This window comes from Mus musculus, chromosome 1 (genome assembly GCF_000001635.26).
Source record: "Mus musculus strain C57BL/6J chromosome 1, GRCm38.p6 C57BL/6J".
Classification (NCBI taxonomy): Eukaryota; Metazoa; Chordata; class Mammalia; order Rodentia; family Muridae; genus Mus; species Mus musculus.
The window spans coordinates 88,073,827-88,094,482 of record NC_000067.6 but is presented as its reverse complement, the minus strand read 5'-3'; the positions used below and the strand labels follow the sequence as shown (position 1 = coordinate 88,094,482).

Below are 20,656 nucleotides of genomic sequence, written 5' to 3'. Positions count from 1 at the left end.
GCAGACATTCTCTATGAAGAAGCAGAGAGAGCTCTCCGGTGATGCCCCTCAGTAGCCCAGGGACCTTCTCCACAGAGCAATGGCTCTGTCTCCCATGGCACTGCAGCATCTGCAGGGTTGCTTCCACCTTGTGGCTACTTTGAACAGTGCTGCCATCAGCACCACATGCTGGGTCCTCTCAGGAATTGATCTCAAGTCCTTCAACTGGGATTAAGGCTGCTAGCTCAGGAGGAAGTTCTGGTGCTCACTGCTAAGAAACTATTAGACACCTCTACACGGGGCGGTAGCATTTTAATTTCCCTCCAGGCCTCCATTACTGCCTGGCCTCCACATCCTCTCTGAAGCTATTTTTACTTCTGTTTAGTGTACTCTTCCTGGTGCTGGGCACGACATCTTGTGGGTTCTGCTTGCATTTTGTAACCACCCCCATCTCCTGCCTGATTTTGCCAGGACAGGAGAACAACACTTGAATTTGAAAGTCCTGACACTGGAGTTGCTAATATTCAGAAATACCACTGTCTCCCTTTCCCATCAATTGGTTGGAAATCTCTCATTCACCAAATACACAAGAATGTGAGACAAATACTCACCTACAACAAAGCCTTTGACTCTCAGCACAGCATGGTTCAGAAGAGTTGCTCTAAGTAGACAGAAGACCCTTGAGCTGCATAGACACTGGGTCTGGTTAACTTCACTATGTGATGTTTTGATTTATCTGCAAGGTTTTGGTTTTTGTTTTGAATTTTGGTTTTGGGGTTTTTTATTTGTTGTTTGTTTGTTTGTTTTGTTTTGTTTTGTTTTGTTTTGCTTTGCTTTGCTTGTTTGGGACAGGGTTTCTCTGTATAGCCCTGGCTACCGTGGAACTCCCTCTGTAGACCAGGCTGATGTTGAACTCAGATATCCAGCACACTCAGCCTCATGAGTGCCGGGATGAAAAGCATGCACCACCAGTCACCCTTGGCATATTTACATGGATTTTAAATTAATAACATTTATTTAAAATTTTCAAAGTTGGGTATATCACAGAGTATTTTGTAGATTTTTAGGTATTATTTATTTATGTGTGTGTGTGTGTGTGTTTTGCCTCCACATATGTATGTGCACCGCATGCATGCAGTGTCCATAGAGACCAGAAGAAATCTGTGGGCCTGGAGTTACTTTACAAGTTTCGAGGTGGTTGCTGGGAATTAAATCTGGGTTCTTCTGAGAAGTGAGTGTTATTCTCAACTACTGAATCACATCTCCAGCCCCATGAATTATTTTCAGTGATTATGACGATATGTATAGTTTGTTGTTATACCAACTATTTTAATATTAAACATATTTTTCATTCTGACAAGTTTCGAAAACTATGTTGTTAATGAATGCATGTATTTTACTTGATAAAGTGTTATATACATTTTACACAAATGATTCCAAGTAAGCATCTTTCTGTTCTATTCTATTATTGTTTTAAAGATAAACAAAGTCTTTTAAAATGCTAGTCATAAATTAGTAAGAATTAAAGTGTACAGGTTTGCTGTTGTAAAACATATCCAGAGAAAGAAAAGGAGTGGTGGACCTGAATTCACCTGAATCCTAAATAAAAGAACTCAAAGCAGCCGCTCATTCTAAAGTCTTTAGGCTGCCTTAGTTAGGGCTTCTGTGGCTGTGACAAAAGACCATGACCAAAAGCAACTTGGCAAGGAAAGGGTTTTGTTTTGTTTTGTTTTGTTTTGTTTTGTTTTGTTTTGTTTTGTTTTGTTTTAGCTTTCCACTCTCAGGGTACAGTATCTGTAAAGGTAGATAGGGTGGGAAATCCAGCCAGGAATCTGGAGGCCATAACTGCAGCAGAAGCCAAGGATGAATGCTCTTAACTGGCTTGATCCTCATGGCTTCTTCAGCCTCCTTCCTGCTACAACCCAGAACCACACCTCCCATGGCCTGGGCCCTGCCTGACTGGTCACCAGTGAAGAAAATGCAGCACAGGCTTGCCTAAGGCCAGTCTTAGGGAAGTCATTTCTCAGTGGTGGTTCCCTTTTCTCAGGTAACTCCAACTGATAGCAAATTGATCCAACCAGCCAGGGCAGGGGCACATATTCCAAAATAATTTGTACCATAATGATAGGGCCTTTGGCATGTTGTATGTGTACCCAATAAATCTTATTCACTAATAAAGAAACTTACTTAGTAGCATGGTTAGGCAGAATATAAAAAGACAAAGGTATACTTTAACCACTTCAAAACCAAAATAAACTAACCTGTAACCCACAACTTTAAATAACAAAAGCCTAAAAATACATTTTAATGATGAAGATAAAGTTTGTCTACAACATACAGTTTTTAAGTACAAAAGTCTATGGCTGGAATGAAATGAAATCTAAATATGTAAAATAGAAATATTTTCCAGACCAAAGAGACAATATCCAAACAAACCAGAATTTCTCCAGTTAATGAAAGCATTTTATGTAATATGCACACTGCCCTGATGTTTGTTTGTTTTCATTTGTGGAGCTCAGCAGAACAATTTTCAAGGATTTATTTTTAATTATGAGTATATGTATGTCGCTATGGGTGTGTGCACAGGCTTGTGAAGGTACCCACAGTGGCCAAAATCAGGTGTTAGTTTTTTTGGAGATGAAGTTACAGTTGGTTGTGAACAGCCTGACATGGGGGTTGGGAAGGAAGCCTGGGTCCTCTGCAGAAGCAGCAACAGCTCCCAGCTGCTGAGCTGCCTCAACAAAACCATTTTTAAGTTGTAAGGGAGACTATATCATGTGACTCACCAACACAATTTGTGTACTGGCTGGTTTTGTGTGTCAACTTGACACAAATTGGAGTTATCACAGAAAAAGGAGCCTCCCTTGAGGAAATGCCTCCATGAGATCCGGCTGTAAGGCATTTTCTCAATTAGTGTCAAGGGTGGGAGGGTGCATGGTGCCATCCCTGGGCTGGTAGTCCTGGGTTCTATAAGAAAGCAAGCTGAACAAGCCAGGGGAAGCAAGCCAGTAAGCAGCACCCCTCCATGGCCTCTGCATCAGCTCCTGCCCCCAAGTTCCTGCCCTGTGTGAGTTCCTATTCTGACTTCCTTTGGTGATGAACAGCAATGTGGAAGTGTAAGCTGAATAAACCCTTCCCTCCCCAACATGCTTCTTGGTCATAATGTTTTGGGCAGGAATACAAACCCTGACAAAGACAATTTGAAAATCAGTAAGCATGGGACTCATACTACTAAAGATACTAAAACTTACCACAGAAGCATTGAGTTTAGCCAAACTAAGAGGCTTAAAGCAGACAGAAATAAACATGAAAACATTAAGGCCTGATAAAGAGTCCATGAACGAAGTACGAGTGCCTCCTCAAATGATGATAGTGAACTAACAACAGCTAAATTCAGACACCTATACTTTGTGATAGGGGTCAAGCTCTCAGAAAAATGCTGTCAGCCATAGAGAAATTGAAAACACTCACATATGGGCTGGTGTTTTGGGTGTGGAAACAGGGGCTGATGTTGTGGGTTTGGGAACAGCAAACATACACTGAAATACAGAAGAAGGTTTTAAAGAAAAAAGCTAACATTTAAAGCAAAAGGAAAAGTTAACCAATTTGGATGCTCCAAATAAAAACCATTTCAATTAAAAGATAAATAGCCATAGATCCAGAGGGATAGAAGTAGCTCAGGGGTTAGGAGATACAGCTGCCTTTCCAGAGGACCCAGGCTCAATTCACAGATCCCACATGGGAGCTCACAGCCATCTGCAACTCCAGTTCCAGGGTAACCATTCCAAGCCTTCTTCTGGCTCTGTGTGTACTACATGAACATGGATGGTATCCATACAGGAAAACAAACCTCCTTACACATAAAAATGCAAAGATAAACAGCAAAGAAAAAGGTGCAGCGCATATTTGAAGGGCTAAGTGTTAATGTTCCTGAACTCTATCTAGAGGCTGGCAGCAACTGGACAGATTGGTTAAAAGGATGCCAATGTATAATTCACCAAGGAGGAAATACGTGAATGTCCCAACTACCTACTGAAATAGCTAGTGAACTCGGAAACTTCGACACAGAAGATTTCATTGCCAAAATTCACAAGAGTTTTCAAGTTGGACAACATGCAGAGAAGCAGGGGGCATGGGAAACTCTCATACACAATGACCAAGTGGTGAACTGCTCAAAGTTTGGAAAGCAATTATCCAGATGCCCAGAAATGTGCTGTGTGCATACCTAGCCCCAAGCCCTCTGCCCCTGAAGCTCTGTGCTGCTGAGAAAGTTGCAGGATTAGGAAAGTCTCTGTGTTTAAGAAAGGTTTAGGAGCCAGGAGATGGTGGTGTACACCTTTAGTCTCAGCACTCTGGAGGCAGAGGCAGTAGGATTTCCTAATTTGAAGTCAGGTTGATTTAGAGAGTGAATTTCAGGACAGCTAGGAGTACACAGAGAGACCTGTATAGAAAGTAAGCAAGCAAGCAAGCAAGCAATAAAAGAAAGGAAGGAAGGAAGGAAGGAAGGAAGGAAGGAAGGAAGGAAGGAAGGAAGGAAGTGGGGAGAGAGAGAGAGCGAGAGAGTGAGAGAGCGAGAGAGCGAGCAAGAGAGAGAGAGAGAGAGAGAGAGAGAGAGAGAGAGAGAGAGAGAGAGAGGAGGCCGGACGTGGTGGTGCCTTTAATCCCAGCATTTGGGAGGCAGAGGCAGGTGAATTTTTGAGTTCGAGGCCAGCCTGGTCTACAGAGTGAGTTCCAGGACAGCCAGGGCTACACAAAAAAAAAACCCTGTCTCAAAAAAGAAAAAGAAAGAAAGAAAGAAAGAAAGAAAGAAAGAAAGAAAGAAAGAAAGAAAGAAAGAAAGAAAGAAAGAAAGAAAGACCAGGAAGGAAGGAAACAAAGAAAGAAAGAGAGCTGGAGAGATGGCTCAGTGGTTAAGAGCACTGACTGCCCTTTCAGAGGTCCTGAGTTCAATTCCTAGCAACTGCATGGTGGCGTACAAACATCTGTAATGGGATCTGATGCTCTCTTGCGGTGTGTCTGAAGACAGCTACATTGTACTTACATATAATGAACAAATAAATCTTTAAAAATTTTTGAAAAGGAAGGAAGGAAACAACTACCAAAGGGAAGAGAAAAGAAGACAGACAGACAGACAAGACTAAGGATAATAATTAGCCCAGTCTGGGATATTGAATATGTATCAAGTGTGGGTTAGAAACACAAAGGCACATTTACAACAACACACTTGTCCTGGGAAGAGTCAGAGAGGATGCAGTAGGGTTAGATTTGCTCAAAATCCATTTTATACGTGTATAAGATTCTCAAATTATAAAACTAAAAACTACTTTTAAAGATCACGATAAATTTACTTTAGTGAAGACCATCAATTGTTGGAATGTGAAAAGGGACGGTGAAGACACCTTTGTCCAGGCTAACGCTGCACCTTATTTTAAGGACACAGCTTTGGATGTTTACAGCTGAGGACTATTTGTGAACTACCTCCCCGAGCCTGGGAAGCACACAAAACTCCAGAGTGCTCTTTAAAGGGAGGTAGAGAACGGGAATGAGCAAACCGAAGCTTCATTTCTTACTGTGTTTTTCCGTCTATTTCCAAAAGCAATGATGAATGCAGCCTGGTGATTATGAGAATGTCAGTGGTACACCCACATATCAACAAGCATGGTGAAAAGTCACACTACTGCAATTCTGTTGGAAGGACAACAACAAAACCCAAAGACAACAAATGAATGGCTTCGTCATCCAAAGCCGACTCTCTTCACCTGCTTAAGGAAAAATGATGTACCTTGGAAAGTGGCTTTCCCGGGTGGCAGTTGATCCCGCCAATGTAGACCATGTTGGGCATCACAGGTCTGGGGAACTCCAACACAAAGTCAGTGCGAAACATCCAAATGGACACTGAGCTGAAGAGGTCTGTCATAGTCACTGGGGTCTGCAGAACTTCAGAGGCAATTTCTATAGCAGTTTTGAAAAAATAGGGGCAAAATGCACGTTCCTTCATGTAGGAGAAATAGTTCCACACTCTCTCCTTAAAAGTCATGGTGTCTGCGAATTTTGAGAGAATTCTGGGGACATAAGAAGGAGGACTTGGGCACTGGGCACCCTCATCAAGATAGTGACAAAATATCCCACCGCTGAAGACCACGGACGGGAGAGAAAAGTACTTAGCTATAGTTAAGCCACACACATCGAAAGGATCCAGAAACACAGCATCAAAAGATCTCTGCTTCAAGTACTCCACTAACTTCTTGTCGTTAAACAAACTCCTACAGTGTGAAAACAGTACTTGGAAGAAACCTTTGCCTGAATGCTTCAGTAGTGAGAACATTCCTACTTCTCGATTTTCCCATTGCTTGTGAGCAAAAAAATTGAAGTGGTGGCTTAAATCTTCCAGAGTGTAAGAAACAGAGTAGGTTTTCACTGTAAAATTCTGTGACTTTCCCAGGTGCCAACTCACCTCTGGGATGACTACCACAACCTCATGCCCTCTGTGGCTCAATTTCTCCACAATCATCTTCATGGAGAACCAGTGGCTCCCATCCATGGGCACCACCAGCAGCCTGCCTGCCTGGGCCAAGCCAAAGGCCAACAGCAGGCACACACGGAGAGGAAGAGAGGCTGGAAAAACTGCAGGAGCCATGGGAGAAACACAGCCCAGGAGAATACATGGGCTGGGACTGTGTGTTCTTCTAATTTGGGAAGAGGAAAGCTTGTGGAATCTAGAAAGCCTCCCCCCAGAGGAGGGCGTGGACTCACCTTCATTAAGAAAGTACACTCCCTGACAATGACTGACTTTTGAAAACAATAACAATTGAGCCATTATTGAGATGCCTACTTGTTTGTTTTTCTGATAAGAAGGGCCTATGACCCTTTTCTTGGGCAGAATCACATAACATGAGTTTAGAAATTGTTATGAAGAAATACACTTGACTCTATATCCAAACGTTTTCCCAAGAGGAAGAAAGAAAGTGTCAAAAGAATCTCACATTTTTAGAATTGGTTCCAAAGTAAAATCTGGACACTTTCTTTAGGCCACTACACTGTGTCCCAAAGGGAATTGCTGCCTCTGCTCCCAAGGCCTATGGGGAGGTTCTTAGCACGACCCTTCTGACAGTAAAAAGACTCTGCCAGATGAGCAATGCTGCTGGTCTCGGCATTGCAGAAGAATTCTTATTCCATTGCTAAACTCCTGGAAAGCTGGGATATGCTAAGATAAGCAGCTATAGTATGGATCATGTCAAGGACCTGGTGGCATGTGACTGTCATCTCTCTTACTTTTCATATGTCCAATGCAATGTCACATAGTCTAAAAAGAGGTTGAGACCTCTGCTGTGGGTTTCCCCAAGGGAATCTATGCCATTTTGTTCCACAGTCCCTTGAGTACACCTTGAAGTCAGGACATATGATTCCCTTGTGTATTCATCCTATTTGCACAGTGCCCAGATATGGCTTATCTGGAGAAGAACAAAAAGAATTTGTCTTTAGACTCAACTGCATCATGCAAGTTTTCTATATAGTTTCATGGATAGCTTAGTGGTATATATCAGGTAATAAGGTACATTTAGCAAGAAATTGTATAGTCATCCTGGGAGGGGGTTGATCCTTGTTTGTTCCAAACATTGTCCCTTTTTACCTTAAATGTCACTTTTAATAGATATATACTTAGTCATCTATTTACCTTGGTGACTGGGAAACACTCAGGTGATCATTTTTGAAGACTCAACAATGGCTAGCATGCCATGTCTTGAATCCCAGTACTAGGGAGGCAGAGGCAGGTAGATATTGTGAATTCAAGGCTTGCCTGGTGGACATAGCAAGCTCCAGAACAGCTGGATCTATATAATAGACGCAGCCTCAAAATAAAGCCAACCAAACAAAAAATGGCTAGTATGACATCTAGTTTCTGGTTCAGGAAGACTCAGGCTCAGATTCTCCCAAAGAAAAATAAACTAACAGCTCCCCAAGACCTCACTTTGAAACCATAACAATTGAAAACAAGTCCAGGAAGCATGAATGGTTCACAGAACTTAATGAAATTCAAGTAAAGTAAAAAGGAAGGAACAATTGTCTTACTCGGATCACACCACCCAACTCTTATCCCCAAATCAGGGCAATGAAGATAAGGAGATCATTTACCCTGAACATAAACCTGCTGGCAGAGAGGTGAGCTAGTGTTCATAATACAAAGTCCTTAGTGTTCCCAGAGTTCCTAGGACTGCCCCAGAGATATCTCTGGTGGCCTGGGGGTCACTAGGAGAAAGGACATAGTCATGCCACATGGGGTGAAGCAGAATCAAAAACAAAGAAAGGAAGCAAAATCATACTTCCATGGCACCCTGGTATCACTCATCAGCTATGGAACCTGTCCAGAGATAACTACTAAACCCTAGCCCATCTACAAAACCAGCCTGGTCAGTCTCCATAGGCATAGGAAGACAGTTAGCATCACTTTTTATTCTTCTGTGTTTCTAACATATCCCAGAGCATAGTTTGACTTCCCTGGATAAACAAGGAGCTGCCATTCCTGACCACTTCAGAAGAGTGTGGGGGCTGGCAGTGATGGTTCCTCCTGGTCCTCACCTTGATCAGATCTTGAACCATCTAAGACCTAAGCTGCTGGCCAGACCTGTAAGAGCTTTTCTCCATCAGGTTATTCGGAAAGGGAAGAAAGGCCCATGGTGAATGTGATGGCGCCTTCTAGCGGCAGTTCAGGTAAAAGGAATTCCCAGGGGGACATTTTGCTTTTGACTTCATTGCCTTCAAGCTCCGCTGGGCAGTTTTTCTATCCTGTTGCTGGCACTTCTGCTATATTCCTTTCCTGATATCAGAACTCAGCTTCACTGAGCTTCCAAAACTGACTGAAGACCAGTGGCTCTCTGGGGATTGTCTAGGACTTCAAGGCCATCTTAAGACTTGCTAGGTAGACAGTGTCACAGATTGAGCAGTAATCAAATTCTCAGGCTCTCCAGTGTAAAGACAGCCATTATTAGACTATCTGGACTGGACTAATCCAATGTAACAACCTCCCTTTCAACATATATTTGTCCTATCAGTTTTGTTCCTATGGAAAACCCTTACTAATAAGGTATACAAGCATTATAAGGCAGAAGTTTCATTCAGCTAGACCCCGTGATTAATGATCCTGCCCAGACAGGAAATCAGCCCAATCCTATGGATCTCAGAGATCCAAAGGGCATATTTGTGATTAATTAGCGAAGTTGATCAGTAATCCCCTTCAGTCAAAAAGACCTACCAACTGGCCCTGCAGAGAGACTTCCACCACTGAGCATCAGCAAAGCCTGCTAGCAGCCCTACCCAGCATAAGCACAGAAGCAGTGTGCAGTTTATTCAACTAGAAAGCTTACAAGAAGCCCTCTTACTCAGAGATACAGGCTAGAATAAATGACAATGGGTTCCACCCATGGAGAATAGGTCAAGAATTCAAAGCAGAAGTTTGATCTTTCAACACAAAGACATTAGTAGTAAAAAGAATCAAGGACCTGTGACATACATGAAAGAAATTAAGAGGGGGAACCAAAGAAACTGAGATCCATAAAATGACTAAGAAAGATTTCAGATCAAGAGACATAAAAATGGTCAAGAGACTATCAGAACATTGGAAGTAAAATTTAATGACAGTAGGCAAAAAAATGGAAGTTGAACAACAAACAGTAAAAAGTCAGATGATGAATACAACAACCAAAGTGACAAACAAAAACAAAGTTTCAGCAGCAGATTTGACCACGCAGAATAGAATAAGGTGGTTTGAATAAGAATAGTGCCCATAGGTTCACATGTCACTGGGGGTGGCTTTTCTTCTCTCTCTCTCTCTCTCTCTCTCTCTCTCTCTCTCTCTCTCTCTGTCTCTCTGTCTCTCTCTCTGTCTCTCTGTCTCTCTCTCTGTCTCTCTCTCTCTCTCTCTCTCTCTCTCTCTGTCTCTCTCTGCCTATGGATCAAGATATAGCTCTCAATTACTTCCCCAGCACCATGGCTGCCATGCCTGCCGCCGTGATCCCCTATGATGATAATAGTCTAAGCCTCTTAAACTGTAAGCAAGTCCCCAATTAAATGTTTTATTTCAGAAGAGTTGTAGTGGTCATGGTGTCTTCACAGCAAAAGAACAGTGACTACGACAGGTAGGAAACAAATCACATACAAAAGAATATGAAGACTATTCACTGTCAGCAGAGTTCTCAGGACATTCCCCATAGCCCAGAAGAAAATAGAATGTTATATCCAAAGTGTTGCAAGGGGTGAGGGTGGGGGTGATGGTACTAGCTAACAATATTTTACCTAGCAAATTTGTTTTTTGAAAATGAGTGAGAGGCAAGGTGTGGTAGCCCACGCCTGTAACTCTAGCAGTCCAGTTTGAGCTTAATGTAGGCCACACAATTAGATCTGGCTTGAAAAACAAGACAACACAAAATAAAAACAGTGAATGATAAAGGATCAATCTTACATGAACAACTGCTTAGAGAGGTCACCACTAGACCTGATGGACAGACCCTAATGTCCTTTAACCAGAGAAGATCACCAGCTGCTTACATCATATCACAAGAGTAAAAGCAAAAATGCCTGCAGTCACAACACTCTCGGCCTGTCAGGGTGGAGTGTGCAGTAGATTTACCCCTTCTATCAAGGATAAACTAGGAAGCTGTGAATAATGTGTGCCTACAATGAACTGGAAATGAAACACATCACAAAAGACTCAAACTCAGATCTAGAACATAAAATGGGATGTGAGTAAAACCCAGCGGACATTGATAGTAGTAAATGTGCCACACCAACTCCAGGAGAATCTGTGTGACAAGTTCCACAGACTGAGGGGATGATGCCAGAAGGAGGCCTCCTGGAACTGCTTGTGGAACTCTTGCCTGGAACAAAATACTGAGCCATAGTTCTCATGGCAGTTTATCTATTTAATTTTTTTAATTCCTTTTCTTATTTGTGACATGTTCCTGATAGCCTAGGCTAAGATCTTATGCGAGAAAAATGGGTAAGAAAGCATTGCTTGAGATGAGTGTCCTTAGAGATGGGGTCACTGCCATGACCTTATCTCCAGGAAAACCAGTGCTTTACTTCATAATTCATTTACAAAATTACAGGATAGTATTATGATAAATAAAATCTTTCCCAACAATAGCATTCCATATGGCTACACATATCTCATTGGAAGTGGACTTTAATATATAGTAAAGAAAGCCTTAAATAAAAAGGATTAAAATAAATTTATGTTTTGAAGATTTATAAAAAAATCAGGTGTTAGATGCTAAACAAGTACTGACCATAAAATTTTATTAACCTGCTCTTGGAAATATGCCACTAGCCTTAGATGATTGCCCCACTGAATACATTCTTTCAGAGTTGTAATACTTGGATGATTTCTATTGTGCCAAATAACAATGGTGTTACCTGCTCTATTTGTGATTGTTCTACTAGATATATCTTTTTAGAGTTGTACTACTTGGATGATTTTTGTGCTTTACTGTGCCAAATGACATTTTCTGTTCTATTTGTAATTGTTTCACCAAATATATCTTTTCAGAGTTATAATACTTGGTTTTTTTAATGTATAAAAACCCTTGCTTGAGAGCTGCAAAGTACATTCAGATTCATACTGCCTCTTTGTTTGTTTCTGTTTGTCACCACCAAATCCTTACCCACCTAGCCTTTGAGAACCCTTGTCCCAGGGACCCCCACACCTGACTGGGGTGGTCCATGGCATAAATGTGCTGTGGAAGCTTTGGAGTACTCTTCTATAGACAAGCAACACATGTGAGCAAACTTCACAAAACACTACTGCAAAAAGCTGCCAAAGCAAATCAGAGAGCTTAAGAATAGAGAAGTTATTTACTCCAAAATTAGAAGACAACTAACAGGATGGTAGTAATTCTGTACCTACCTAGAATTAATTACCTTAGGAACCACTGTGGGTAGTGCCACCCCTGAACTAATGGTCCTGGGTGCTATGAGAATGCAGCTGAACCAGCCATGATGTGCAAACCTGTAAGCAGCTCCCTCAATGGCCTCTGCCTCAGCTCCTGCCTCTAGGTTCATGCCTTGAGTTCCTGCTCTGACTTCCTCGGTAAGCTGAAATAAACTCTTTCTTCAAGTTGCCTTTGGTCATGGTGTTTTATCACAGCAATAGAAATTTGTTGTGGTAAATCTCCATCCAAATATGCCTTGGCAATGAAAACACAACACGGTTAATATGATTACATGCTGTGTGCCTAGATTGGGCATATTTACCGCTACACTACCATCTTTCACAGCTTATGAGACCCCTTAGAACTTGTGGTTTCTCCAGGCCATGTGCTTCTGCTCCGCTTTTCTTCATCTTCCTCCTCTTCTGCATCCTCTCCCTCTTTCATTTCACCTTCTTCTCTCTCCTTTTCCCCTTCCTTCCCCTTCCCCTTTCTCCCCCTTCCCCTTCCCCTTCACTTCCCTTCCCTTCCCTTTTTATACCTGCTTATACTCAAGATAGTATCTATATCACAAAACATAAAAATTTCCCCAAAGATATAAAAAAAAAAAACAAAAGAATGCTCACTCTTCCCATTTTTGGCCAATATAATATTAGAAGCTGTTGCCAAATATATTAGGCAAGAGAAATAAGTACATCCACATAGAAGCAGAAGTGAAATTGTCGGTGCTTGCTGCTTTCATGATATAGAAAGGCCCACAAACTCCACCACAAAAAGGAAAACATGGTAGAACCCATAAATGAAGACACTGTCATCCACTAAATATCAGTAGTGTCCTTCACACTATGAACTACACAAAAATAATAATTCAGAGAAAATTCCATTTATAGTAATTACCCCCAAAGAAGATACTTGGGAATAAATTTAACCAAAGAGCTGGAAGTTCTACACATTAAAAATTACAAAACACTGAAGGGAGAAAAAGAAAAAGCTTGAGGAGGATAGAAAAAAACAAACAAACAAAAACAAAAACAAACAAAAAATAGCCCGTGCTCCTGTTTAAATGAATTGATGTTAGTCATACTCAACTGATTTACAGATTCAATGTGTTGACTATAAATTCACCAATGACTTTCTTCACAGAAGCAGAACAACAATCCAAATATTTGTTTTAACCATGAAAGAATCCATTGGTCAAATGTAACCATGGGCAACACAAACAAGAACAAATGTAGAAGCATCATACTAGGCAACACCATACAACAATGCTGCGACTGTAATCTTGGGCAGTTTATTCAATATCATCGTAAAATAGGCATCCTAATATTTCTGTCCTGCATGCAAGGGCTTAGAATAATGTAGAGAGCATGTTATGTTTTGTTCTATCTAATTTGCAAGCTCTTTACCCATCTGAACACAATTGTTTGTGGGAAGCTCCCAACATGATAAGTGTGGCACCTGCTTAAACCATTCTGAAGCGACCTGGAAGCTTGGTTATTCCCCTTAACACTGTGAAGGTGGAAAGCAGCTGTGGTAGACAATGCACACTGTCCACCTCGCCAGGGATATTGGGGGTTTGTTGCTACATAGCAGACAGCTTTTATATGTGATGGAATTTTATCTGGATATCAGTTATTTGTGCTGGAAACTTCTTAGGAATGGGCGAGGTTCAGGTAAGGGTGATATGGGGAGTCAGTACTGGATGGCTCCAAAAGCCATGTTCTCAAACTCTGTATTTAACTATCTTCAAACACACCCCCAAGTCACTCTACTGACTCATTCAAACCTCCCTTAACCATCTTACACCCTGTGGGGACCCCAGGGTCCTCCTTACTGACACTGAGAGTCCATGGAAATAGAACTGAATTATGAAAAAAAGCAATGAACAAATAATTCAGACTTTGTCACATTTCCATGCATCTTGTCCTGCAAGTCCCTATGGATTCCTCACAGCAACACCAAGTCTGGTGGCCCCAGAATTCAACTTAGAGCCTTCTGAGGACAAATCCTTAGGCACAACCCTCTATGTCAACCATTTTGCATCATCCAGCAAATGTGCTCCAAGTTCCAGGAAGGTTCTGGAGACATGTGGATCCTGCACCAGGGAGTTAAAACATGGGAGGTGTAGATGAATCATTAGCTGTGATTAAGATATAAAAGTTAAAGCAGGGCGGTGGTGGCGCATGCCTTTAATCCCAGCACTTGGGATGCAGAGGCAGGTGGATTTCTGAGTTCAAGACCAGCCTGGTCTACAGAGTGAGTTCCAGGACAGCCAGGGCTACAGAAAAACCCTGTCTCGAAAAACAAAACAAAACAAACAAAAAAGATATGAAAGTTAAAATATGTCTCTAGGCACCATGAGATCTCTAACTTGAAGAGGTGACCTTCTCAGGGGCTCATGGAAAGCTTCCCAATGATATATCATTAGAATTGGAATCAAAACAAGTAGTTTTTGGATAAATGTTTGTGGGAGAAAGGATTTCAGAGAGAAAGTGGAAGTCAGAAAGACCCTAAGGAAGAACAGAATATGGTAACTTTAGAAACTGGAAGAAGGCAACATGACAGGAACACAGAGAGACAGTGCAGAACAGGAGAGAGGCAGGTAGCAGCTAGATGACCAGAGCTTTGGCAATTGCATTGAAGATACTTTGATTCTCCCTCACCATGCTGAGAGTTTGGTGGCTAAAACTTGTCCAATCTGACTCATGCCCAGTAGTCTTTGTCCTTGTTCCTTCAGGACTACAAAGAGGGAAAAGACTTAGAGAGAGCCTTTGGAGTATCTGCATCTCAGTATCAAATCAATCTCAGTATCATTAAAAATGGAACACCTGCATTGGAGAATCTTCTGATGAAACTGTTAGTATCCCAAGCATATAATATCACCTCTGGCTTCTGCTACTCCAATGTACACTAACTTTCAATGTAAAGAAACTACAATGAGACAAGGTGCTCTGTAAGATGCCAGACCAGTTATTTCGATATATGGCATAACTTTTACAATTTCAATAAATATTTTGAAGATTGAAAGGAGACATTGATTGGAAGTCAACCATGATGATTGTTACAGAAGCCAAGGAGTTCCTCTAGGAGGAAAGAAATTGGACTCTACTCTTGAAGTATTTGTTGTTGTTTTTTAAAAACTTGTATATAATAAGGATTTTCACCCTCAAAATAAATAAAATTTTAAGAGTTGAACAATATCTATAACAGAAGAGGACACAGAAAAATGGGAACTCTCACATACAGTTGACCAAATGGTGAAGTTGCTCAAAGCAATTAACCAGATGCACTAAAAAATGGTGTGTGCATACCTAGACCCCCTCACCCTGCTCCTGAGTCTATGTGCTACTGAGAAAGGAAATCCTTTAGAGTTTTAAGGACTAGGGTGGTTATTCCATTTGGAATTATAGATATCAATATTGGTTCATTAAAAAAAACAAAAGCGAGTCTGCACCAGGAGCTGCCACAGCACCCAGACCTGATCACGTGCCACAGCACTTCATACCCAAATACTGCTGGGAGAAAGCTGGTCCCCCAAGAGTACTGACGTGTCTGTAAGCACAGGTAAGACCACCACTTCTGCTCCGAAGGACCCACCCAGAGACCTCAGGACACAGGAACTGAGAAGCAGCCTGGGTCAGGTTCCTTCCGGTTCCTGTCTGTGCCAGGAACTGATCATGTGCCACAGCTCTTCATACCCAAATACTGCCGGGAGAGAGCTGGTCTCCCAGAAGTACCAACATACCTGCAAGCACAGGTAAGACCACCACTTTTGCTCAAATTTCTGGCCCAAGAGGGACCTACCCAGAGCCATCAAGACAGGAATCAAGGAACAGGCAGGGACAGGATCCTTCTGGTTTCCTTCTGCACCCAGTAGCTGACCCTGTGCCACACCACTTCATACCCAAATTCCTCTCAGAGAAAACTGGTCTCTCAGGAGTACTGACACACAGGCTTGCAGGATGCACAAGCCACAGTCAGAGACAGGAAGACAAGCTAACACCAGAGATAACCAGATGGCAAAAGGCAAGAGCACGAACACAAGCAACAGAAACTAAGACTATTTGGCATCATCAGAACCCAGTTCTCCCACCACAGTGAGCCCTGGTACCCAAACATACCAGAAAAGCAAGACTCTGATTTAAAATCAATCTCATAATGATGAGAGAGGACTTTAAGAAAGACATAAATAACTCCCTTAAAGAAATACAGGTGAACACAGGTAAACAGATAGAAGCCCTTAAAGAGGAAACATGAAAATCCTTTAAAGAATTACAGGAAAACACAAACAGGTGAAGGAATTGAACAAAACAATGCAGGATCTAAAAATGGAAGTAGAAACAATAAAGAGATCACAAAGGAAGACAACCCTGGAAATAGAAAACCTAGGAAAGAGATCAGGAGTCATAGATGCAAGCATCACCAACAGAATACAAGAGATAGAAGAGAGAATCTCAAGTGCAGAAGATATCTTAGAAAACATTAAGACAGCAGTCAAAGAAAAGGCAAAATGCAAAAAGCTCCTAACCCAAGCATCCAGGAAATCCAGAACACATTGAGAAGAACAAACCTAAGGAAGTAGGTATAGAAGAGAGTGAAGACTCCCAACTTAAAGGGCCAGTAACTATCTTCAACAAAATTATAGAAGAAAACTTCCCTAATCTAAAGAAAGAGATTCCCGTGAACATACAAGAAGCCTACAGAACTCCAAATAGACTCAACCAGAAAAGAAATTCCTCCTGTCACATAATAATCAAAACACCAAATGCACTAAGCAGAAAGAATATTAAAAGCAGTAAGGGAAAGAGATCAAGTAACATGTAAAGGCAGACCTATCAGTTCTGGAAGCTGTGTTAGGCTTCCTATATATTTTCAGTTAATATTAGTCATTCTTAGATTTCTGGCAGGGTTGAAAAACTACATAGTCTCATAGCCAACCCAGGCTATTTACTTTGAGAAAACAGATTTTAGAGGATGGTTTTTAGATGGCATACAATCTAAAGCCAGGACATAAGTCAGGTGTAAAGTTATAAGTCTTTAAGTTAGGATAGAGGACAGTGTTCTATCTTAATGACATAAATGACAGACTGGGCATTAGGTCTATTTTATACCTTATGAATTACAAAATGGTAATAGTTGTGATCTATTTATATTTGAGAGAAAGGTTTTGTTTTTTATTAAACAGAAAGGGGGAAGTGTGAGTCATGTACATGTGACTTCTTGTGAACCAATCCCCTAATATTCATAAAGGAGCCAATCACTGGGTGAGTAGGCGGGACTTCTGTGTTGGGCAAGGGAAGAGAGGAAGCAGGAGAGAGAGAGGGCTTTTTGGACTGGGATAGACTGATGACAAGCTGTAGGTTTGAGTGTCTCCTGGTTTCAATGGGCAGATCTGTAGGATTCACCACTGGAGGATTTAGATATAATAAGGCTTACAAGATTAGGATTTTAGTTTCTGTACCAAGTGATTGAGTTACCATTCTTTCCAGGGGGGAAAAAAGAATGTATGTGGGAAAACTCTGCTGATTAAGGTCAAAGTCTACAATTGACCAGATAGCCTTGTGGAGATTGGCAAGTAAGTAATCGAATACTCCCTTCCCTTCATTAGCAGAATTTCTCCTTCTCTGACCTTGTCCAGGGAATTCTAAGTTCCCACACACACCTTGACCCAAGAAATGCCATGTAGCCTCAGTTAGATTATAGGACCAATTTCCTTTACCCTGACAAAACTTATTCAGCCAGCACCAGAGATTTCTGAAATGCTTCCCCATGCTAATGAGGCATTCCAGGTGGGATTAGAGGCTTGACAGGGAGTTTCAGGTAAGGAGGGAGAGAGAGAAGAAGAAGCCAGAGGAGGAGGAAGTTGACACGGACTAAAACCTCATGGCCAGGAGAAACTGCAAGAAATAAGGGGCCTTATAGCTGGGGAGTAAGTCAGTAAAGCCCTAGATCTGCACAATCTAAGCATTATAATTAATATATCTGGATTTTGTGTCTTTTATATAGACTTATTAGGATTTAAAAATCCAGCACCAGAAAGAGGATTGGTGCATTGAGTACTTCCTTCAACATCAGAACAAATATTATTTTGCTGACCATCCCAGTGTTAGGGTTGGAGAATCGCTGAAGAAAGACCCTAGACTCAAATAGTATGAAAGAACAAAGAGCATTTATTCTGCAGAAACAACCAGCATGCAGGGGTCACTACCACTTCAAAATGGTGACCCAGACAAAGATACTCAAGCCTTGTTTATAATAGGGCTGCTTATTAAATCTTTTTTGATGTCAAAACTGCCATGAAAACTCTGCCAGTCTTCAAGTGTCAGGAGTTAATTGCTTCTAAGATAACAGTCATCTAACACCTAGAGCACATTCTAAGAAGTTGTAAAACCATTAACCAAAGGTCTTAGAAAAGAAGCTAAGGATTTACTATAGGTGCACAGACGGAAGATAAAATATTAACTGGGTTTATCTATACAAAACTTCAAGAATAACTTAGTTACAGTCTTTAACTCTCCATGAACCTATAGAGCTATTAACAAATGATGAATGTTTACCCAGATAATTACTCTTAGGGGATACTCATGTAGACATTCTCTGTTATAAACCTTTTATTTAATTCATGGCCTGACTTTATGTGCAAACTTGTGATAAACTTTTTACCATGTTACCATAATCTCTGAAAGACATACAAGTGCTGAGGACATAGAGCAGAGACAGGCCTCCCTCCTCTTTTTCTTCCTTAGACTTCAACCAAGAGCCCAGCAGTTCCTGTGGAGATAGAACAATGGCTACTTTACTTAGTTCCCTGCTGTTTTACTATGAGGTGCCAGAGACAGCAGCTTCTAGACTCAGAACAATTCAGGCAAGCAGGTCAGCTATAGAAGCAAAGTGACTTATATTTAAGATAGGTAAACATTTTAATATTATATTGTTAGAATGAGGTAATCTAAAACCTCATTGATGGGTGCTGGGATGCCACATAGGGGCTGCATTCCTGCACCATGAATGAATAACCACAGGATGGGCTGCCCAGCACAGAAGGCCTATTCTGAGATAAGATATCTCCTATTTAGGTGGCTATCTTTAGGTAGTTCCTCCAGAGGGGAATTTTATTGTCTTGTTCCTGAATTTTGGGTCTGCTGCTGGGGCAAAGGCTTATGGCCTAGTTTCTGAGTGGAGACAAACTCAGATGAATAGGCCCCATCAACTGGTAGAAGAGAAAGATATTTGGTAAAAGCTAAGTTGTACACATCAAAAGGGTACAAGAATGTATCAGAAAACTCTGCTGTGGATAACTCACTAATTGTTTTTTGCTAAACAGACTCCTACACAATGAAAAGATAATGTCATTAGAGCCTTCAGCTGAGGTCACTATTAGACAAAACATACTCATCCTCTCACTTTTCCATTGAGTATCAGCAAAACCCTAGTCTACCTTATTCGAGAATCCAAATGAGTCTTTCCCTGGAGACTTCAGTGGTCTGCCCTATTCCCAACTCACTTCTGGAACCATGACTATTAACTCATGCCTTTGTGGGCCAGTTTAACTAAAAGAGGTTTCATGGTAAATGTTTGGCTCCTATCCATGGACATCACCAGCAACCTGTGTGCCTGGGCAAAACCAGAGATCAGCAGCAGATACATACACAAAGGAAGAGAAGCTGGAAAAACCTCAGGAGCCTGAGAAAAGCATATCCCAGAGCAATCTATCCAGTTAGATTCTACATCTCTAGTATAGTAGCAGGAAAAGGTACAGGAACCAAACCTACCTCAGTGAAGACGTGTATTTACATCTTCATAGGTAGTTATATTCACTGCCAATAATTTATCCAGGAGAATAACTAATGGGCTGTTTTGGCAGACTGTATATTTGTGTATTTTCCAGAAAGGAAAAGCTTGTGACCTTTGCCTTTGGAAGATCATGACCTCTATGGCAATGCCACTTTTCAAACACTGTTATCAAATGACGTAATTGGATTTTAAGAATTCAAAAAACTATAAACACTAAGAGTCTCTGCATCTATAATGTGCTTGCATGGTTAAATATAAAAAAGAGGGATAAGAAGGATAGAAGGTAAGAACTGTTATTTACTTGGCAGGAAGGAGGAAAGAATGCAAGAGAGGTTGTAGTAAAGCATGTCCCACACGAAAGACACCTTGTGTACAGAAGGACTGGTGCAGAGCCAAACCAACTCTGTTGCTCTTGTGTATATGGCAACTCCATGGAGTCACCATTGCTGTGAGATGTAATATACCTCTATAAAGAATTTTCCAGAGAGATTCATGGGTGTTGTGTTACAAGACCATCATCAAATTCCCTCGGTAGAATGTAGCACATTGAACACAATTAAATGCCTAGACATATACAGTCACAGAGTTTCCTTTTAAACACACAGATAAAATTCTACCTATAACTCCTGTTCCCTAGCAACACAAGCACTATATGTAAAACATGGCTGCCATATGCATATAATAGGATAGACCTGTACATGTTTCTAGGGTTATTTTTGTTTGTTTGTTTAGGTCTGTGGTTGTACTGCATCCAAGCTCTTTGTCAAGAACCTCAACATATGCACATATATGTGATTCTGTGTGGCTGAGCATGGTGTGTGTGAATTACTGTGTGAGACTGAGGGTCGTAGTGGTAGTGACGGTGATGGTGGTGGATTGTGTATGTGTGTGTAACTAAGTGTGTATGGTGTGTATGAGTGTGGCACATGCCCAGATATATTACCTAACAGTGCTATCTTTTG

The 20,656-nt window shown here is 41.3% G+C and overlaps 3 protein-coding genes across 3 annotated transcripts in view; all 3 read right to left on the bottom strand.

Moving 5' to 3' along the window:
• The window catches only part of Ugt1a8 (UDP glucuronosyltransferase 1 family, polypeptide A8), a 131,171-nt gene extending 124,516 nt beyond the window's left edge, over nt 1-6,655 (bottom strand). The window contains exon 1 of the mRNA NM_001378375.1: nt 5,762-6,655. Coding sequence (NP_001365304.1) covers nt 5,762-6,616 — 855 coding nt within the window. The 5' untranslated portion in view covers nt 6,617-6,655. The remainder of the gene's footprint in view (nt 1-5,761) is intronic.
• Nucleotides 1-20,656, bottom strand: part of Ugt1a10 (UDP glycosyltransferase 1 family, polypeptide A10) — a 164,592-nt gene that overhangs the window by 125,520 nt on the left and 18,416 nt on the right. The window lies entirely within an intron of this gene.
• Ugt1a9 (UDP glucuronosyltransferase 1 family, polypeptide A9) overlaps nt 1-20,656 on the bottom strand; it is a 149,224-nt gene that overhangs the window by 125,520 nt on the left and 3,048 nt on the right. The window lies entirely within an intron of this gene.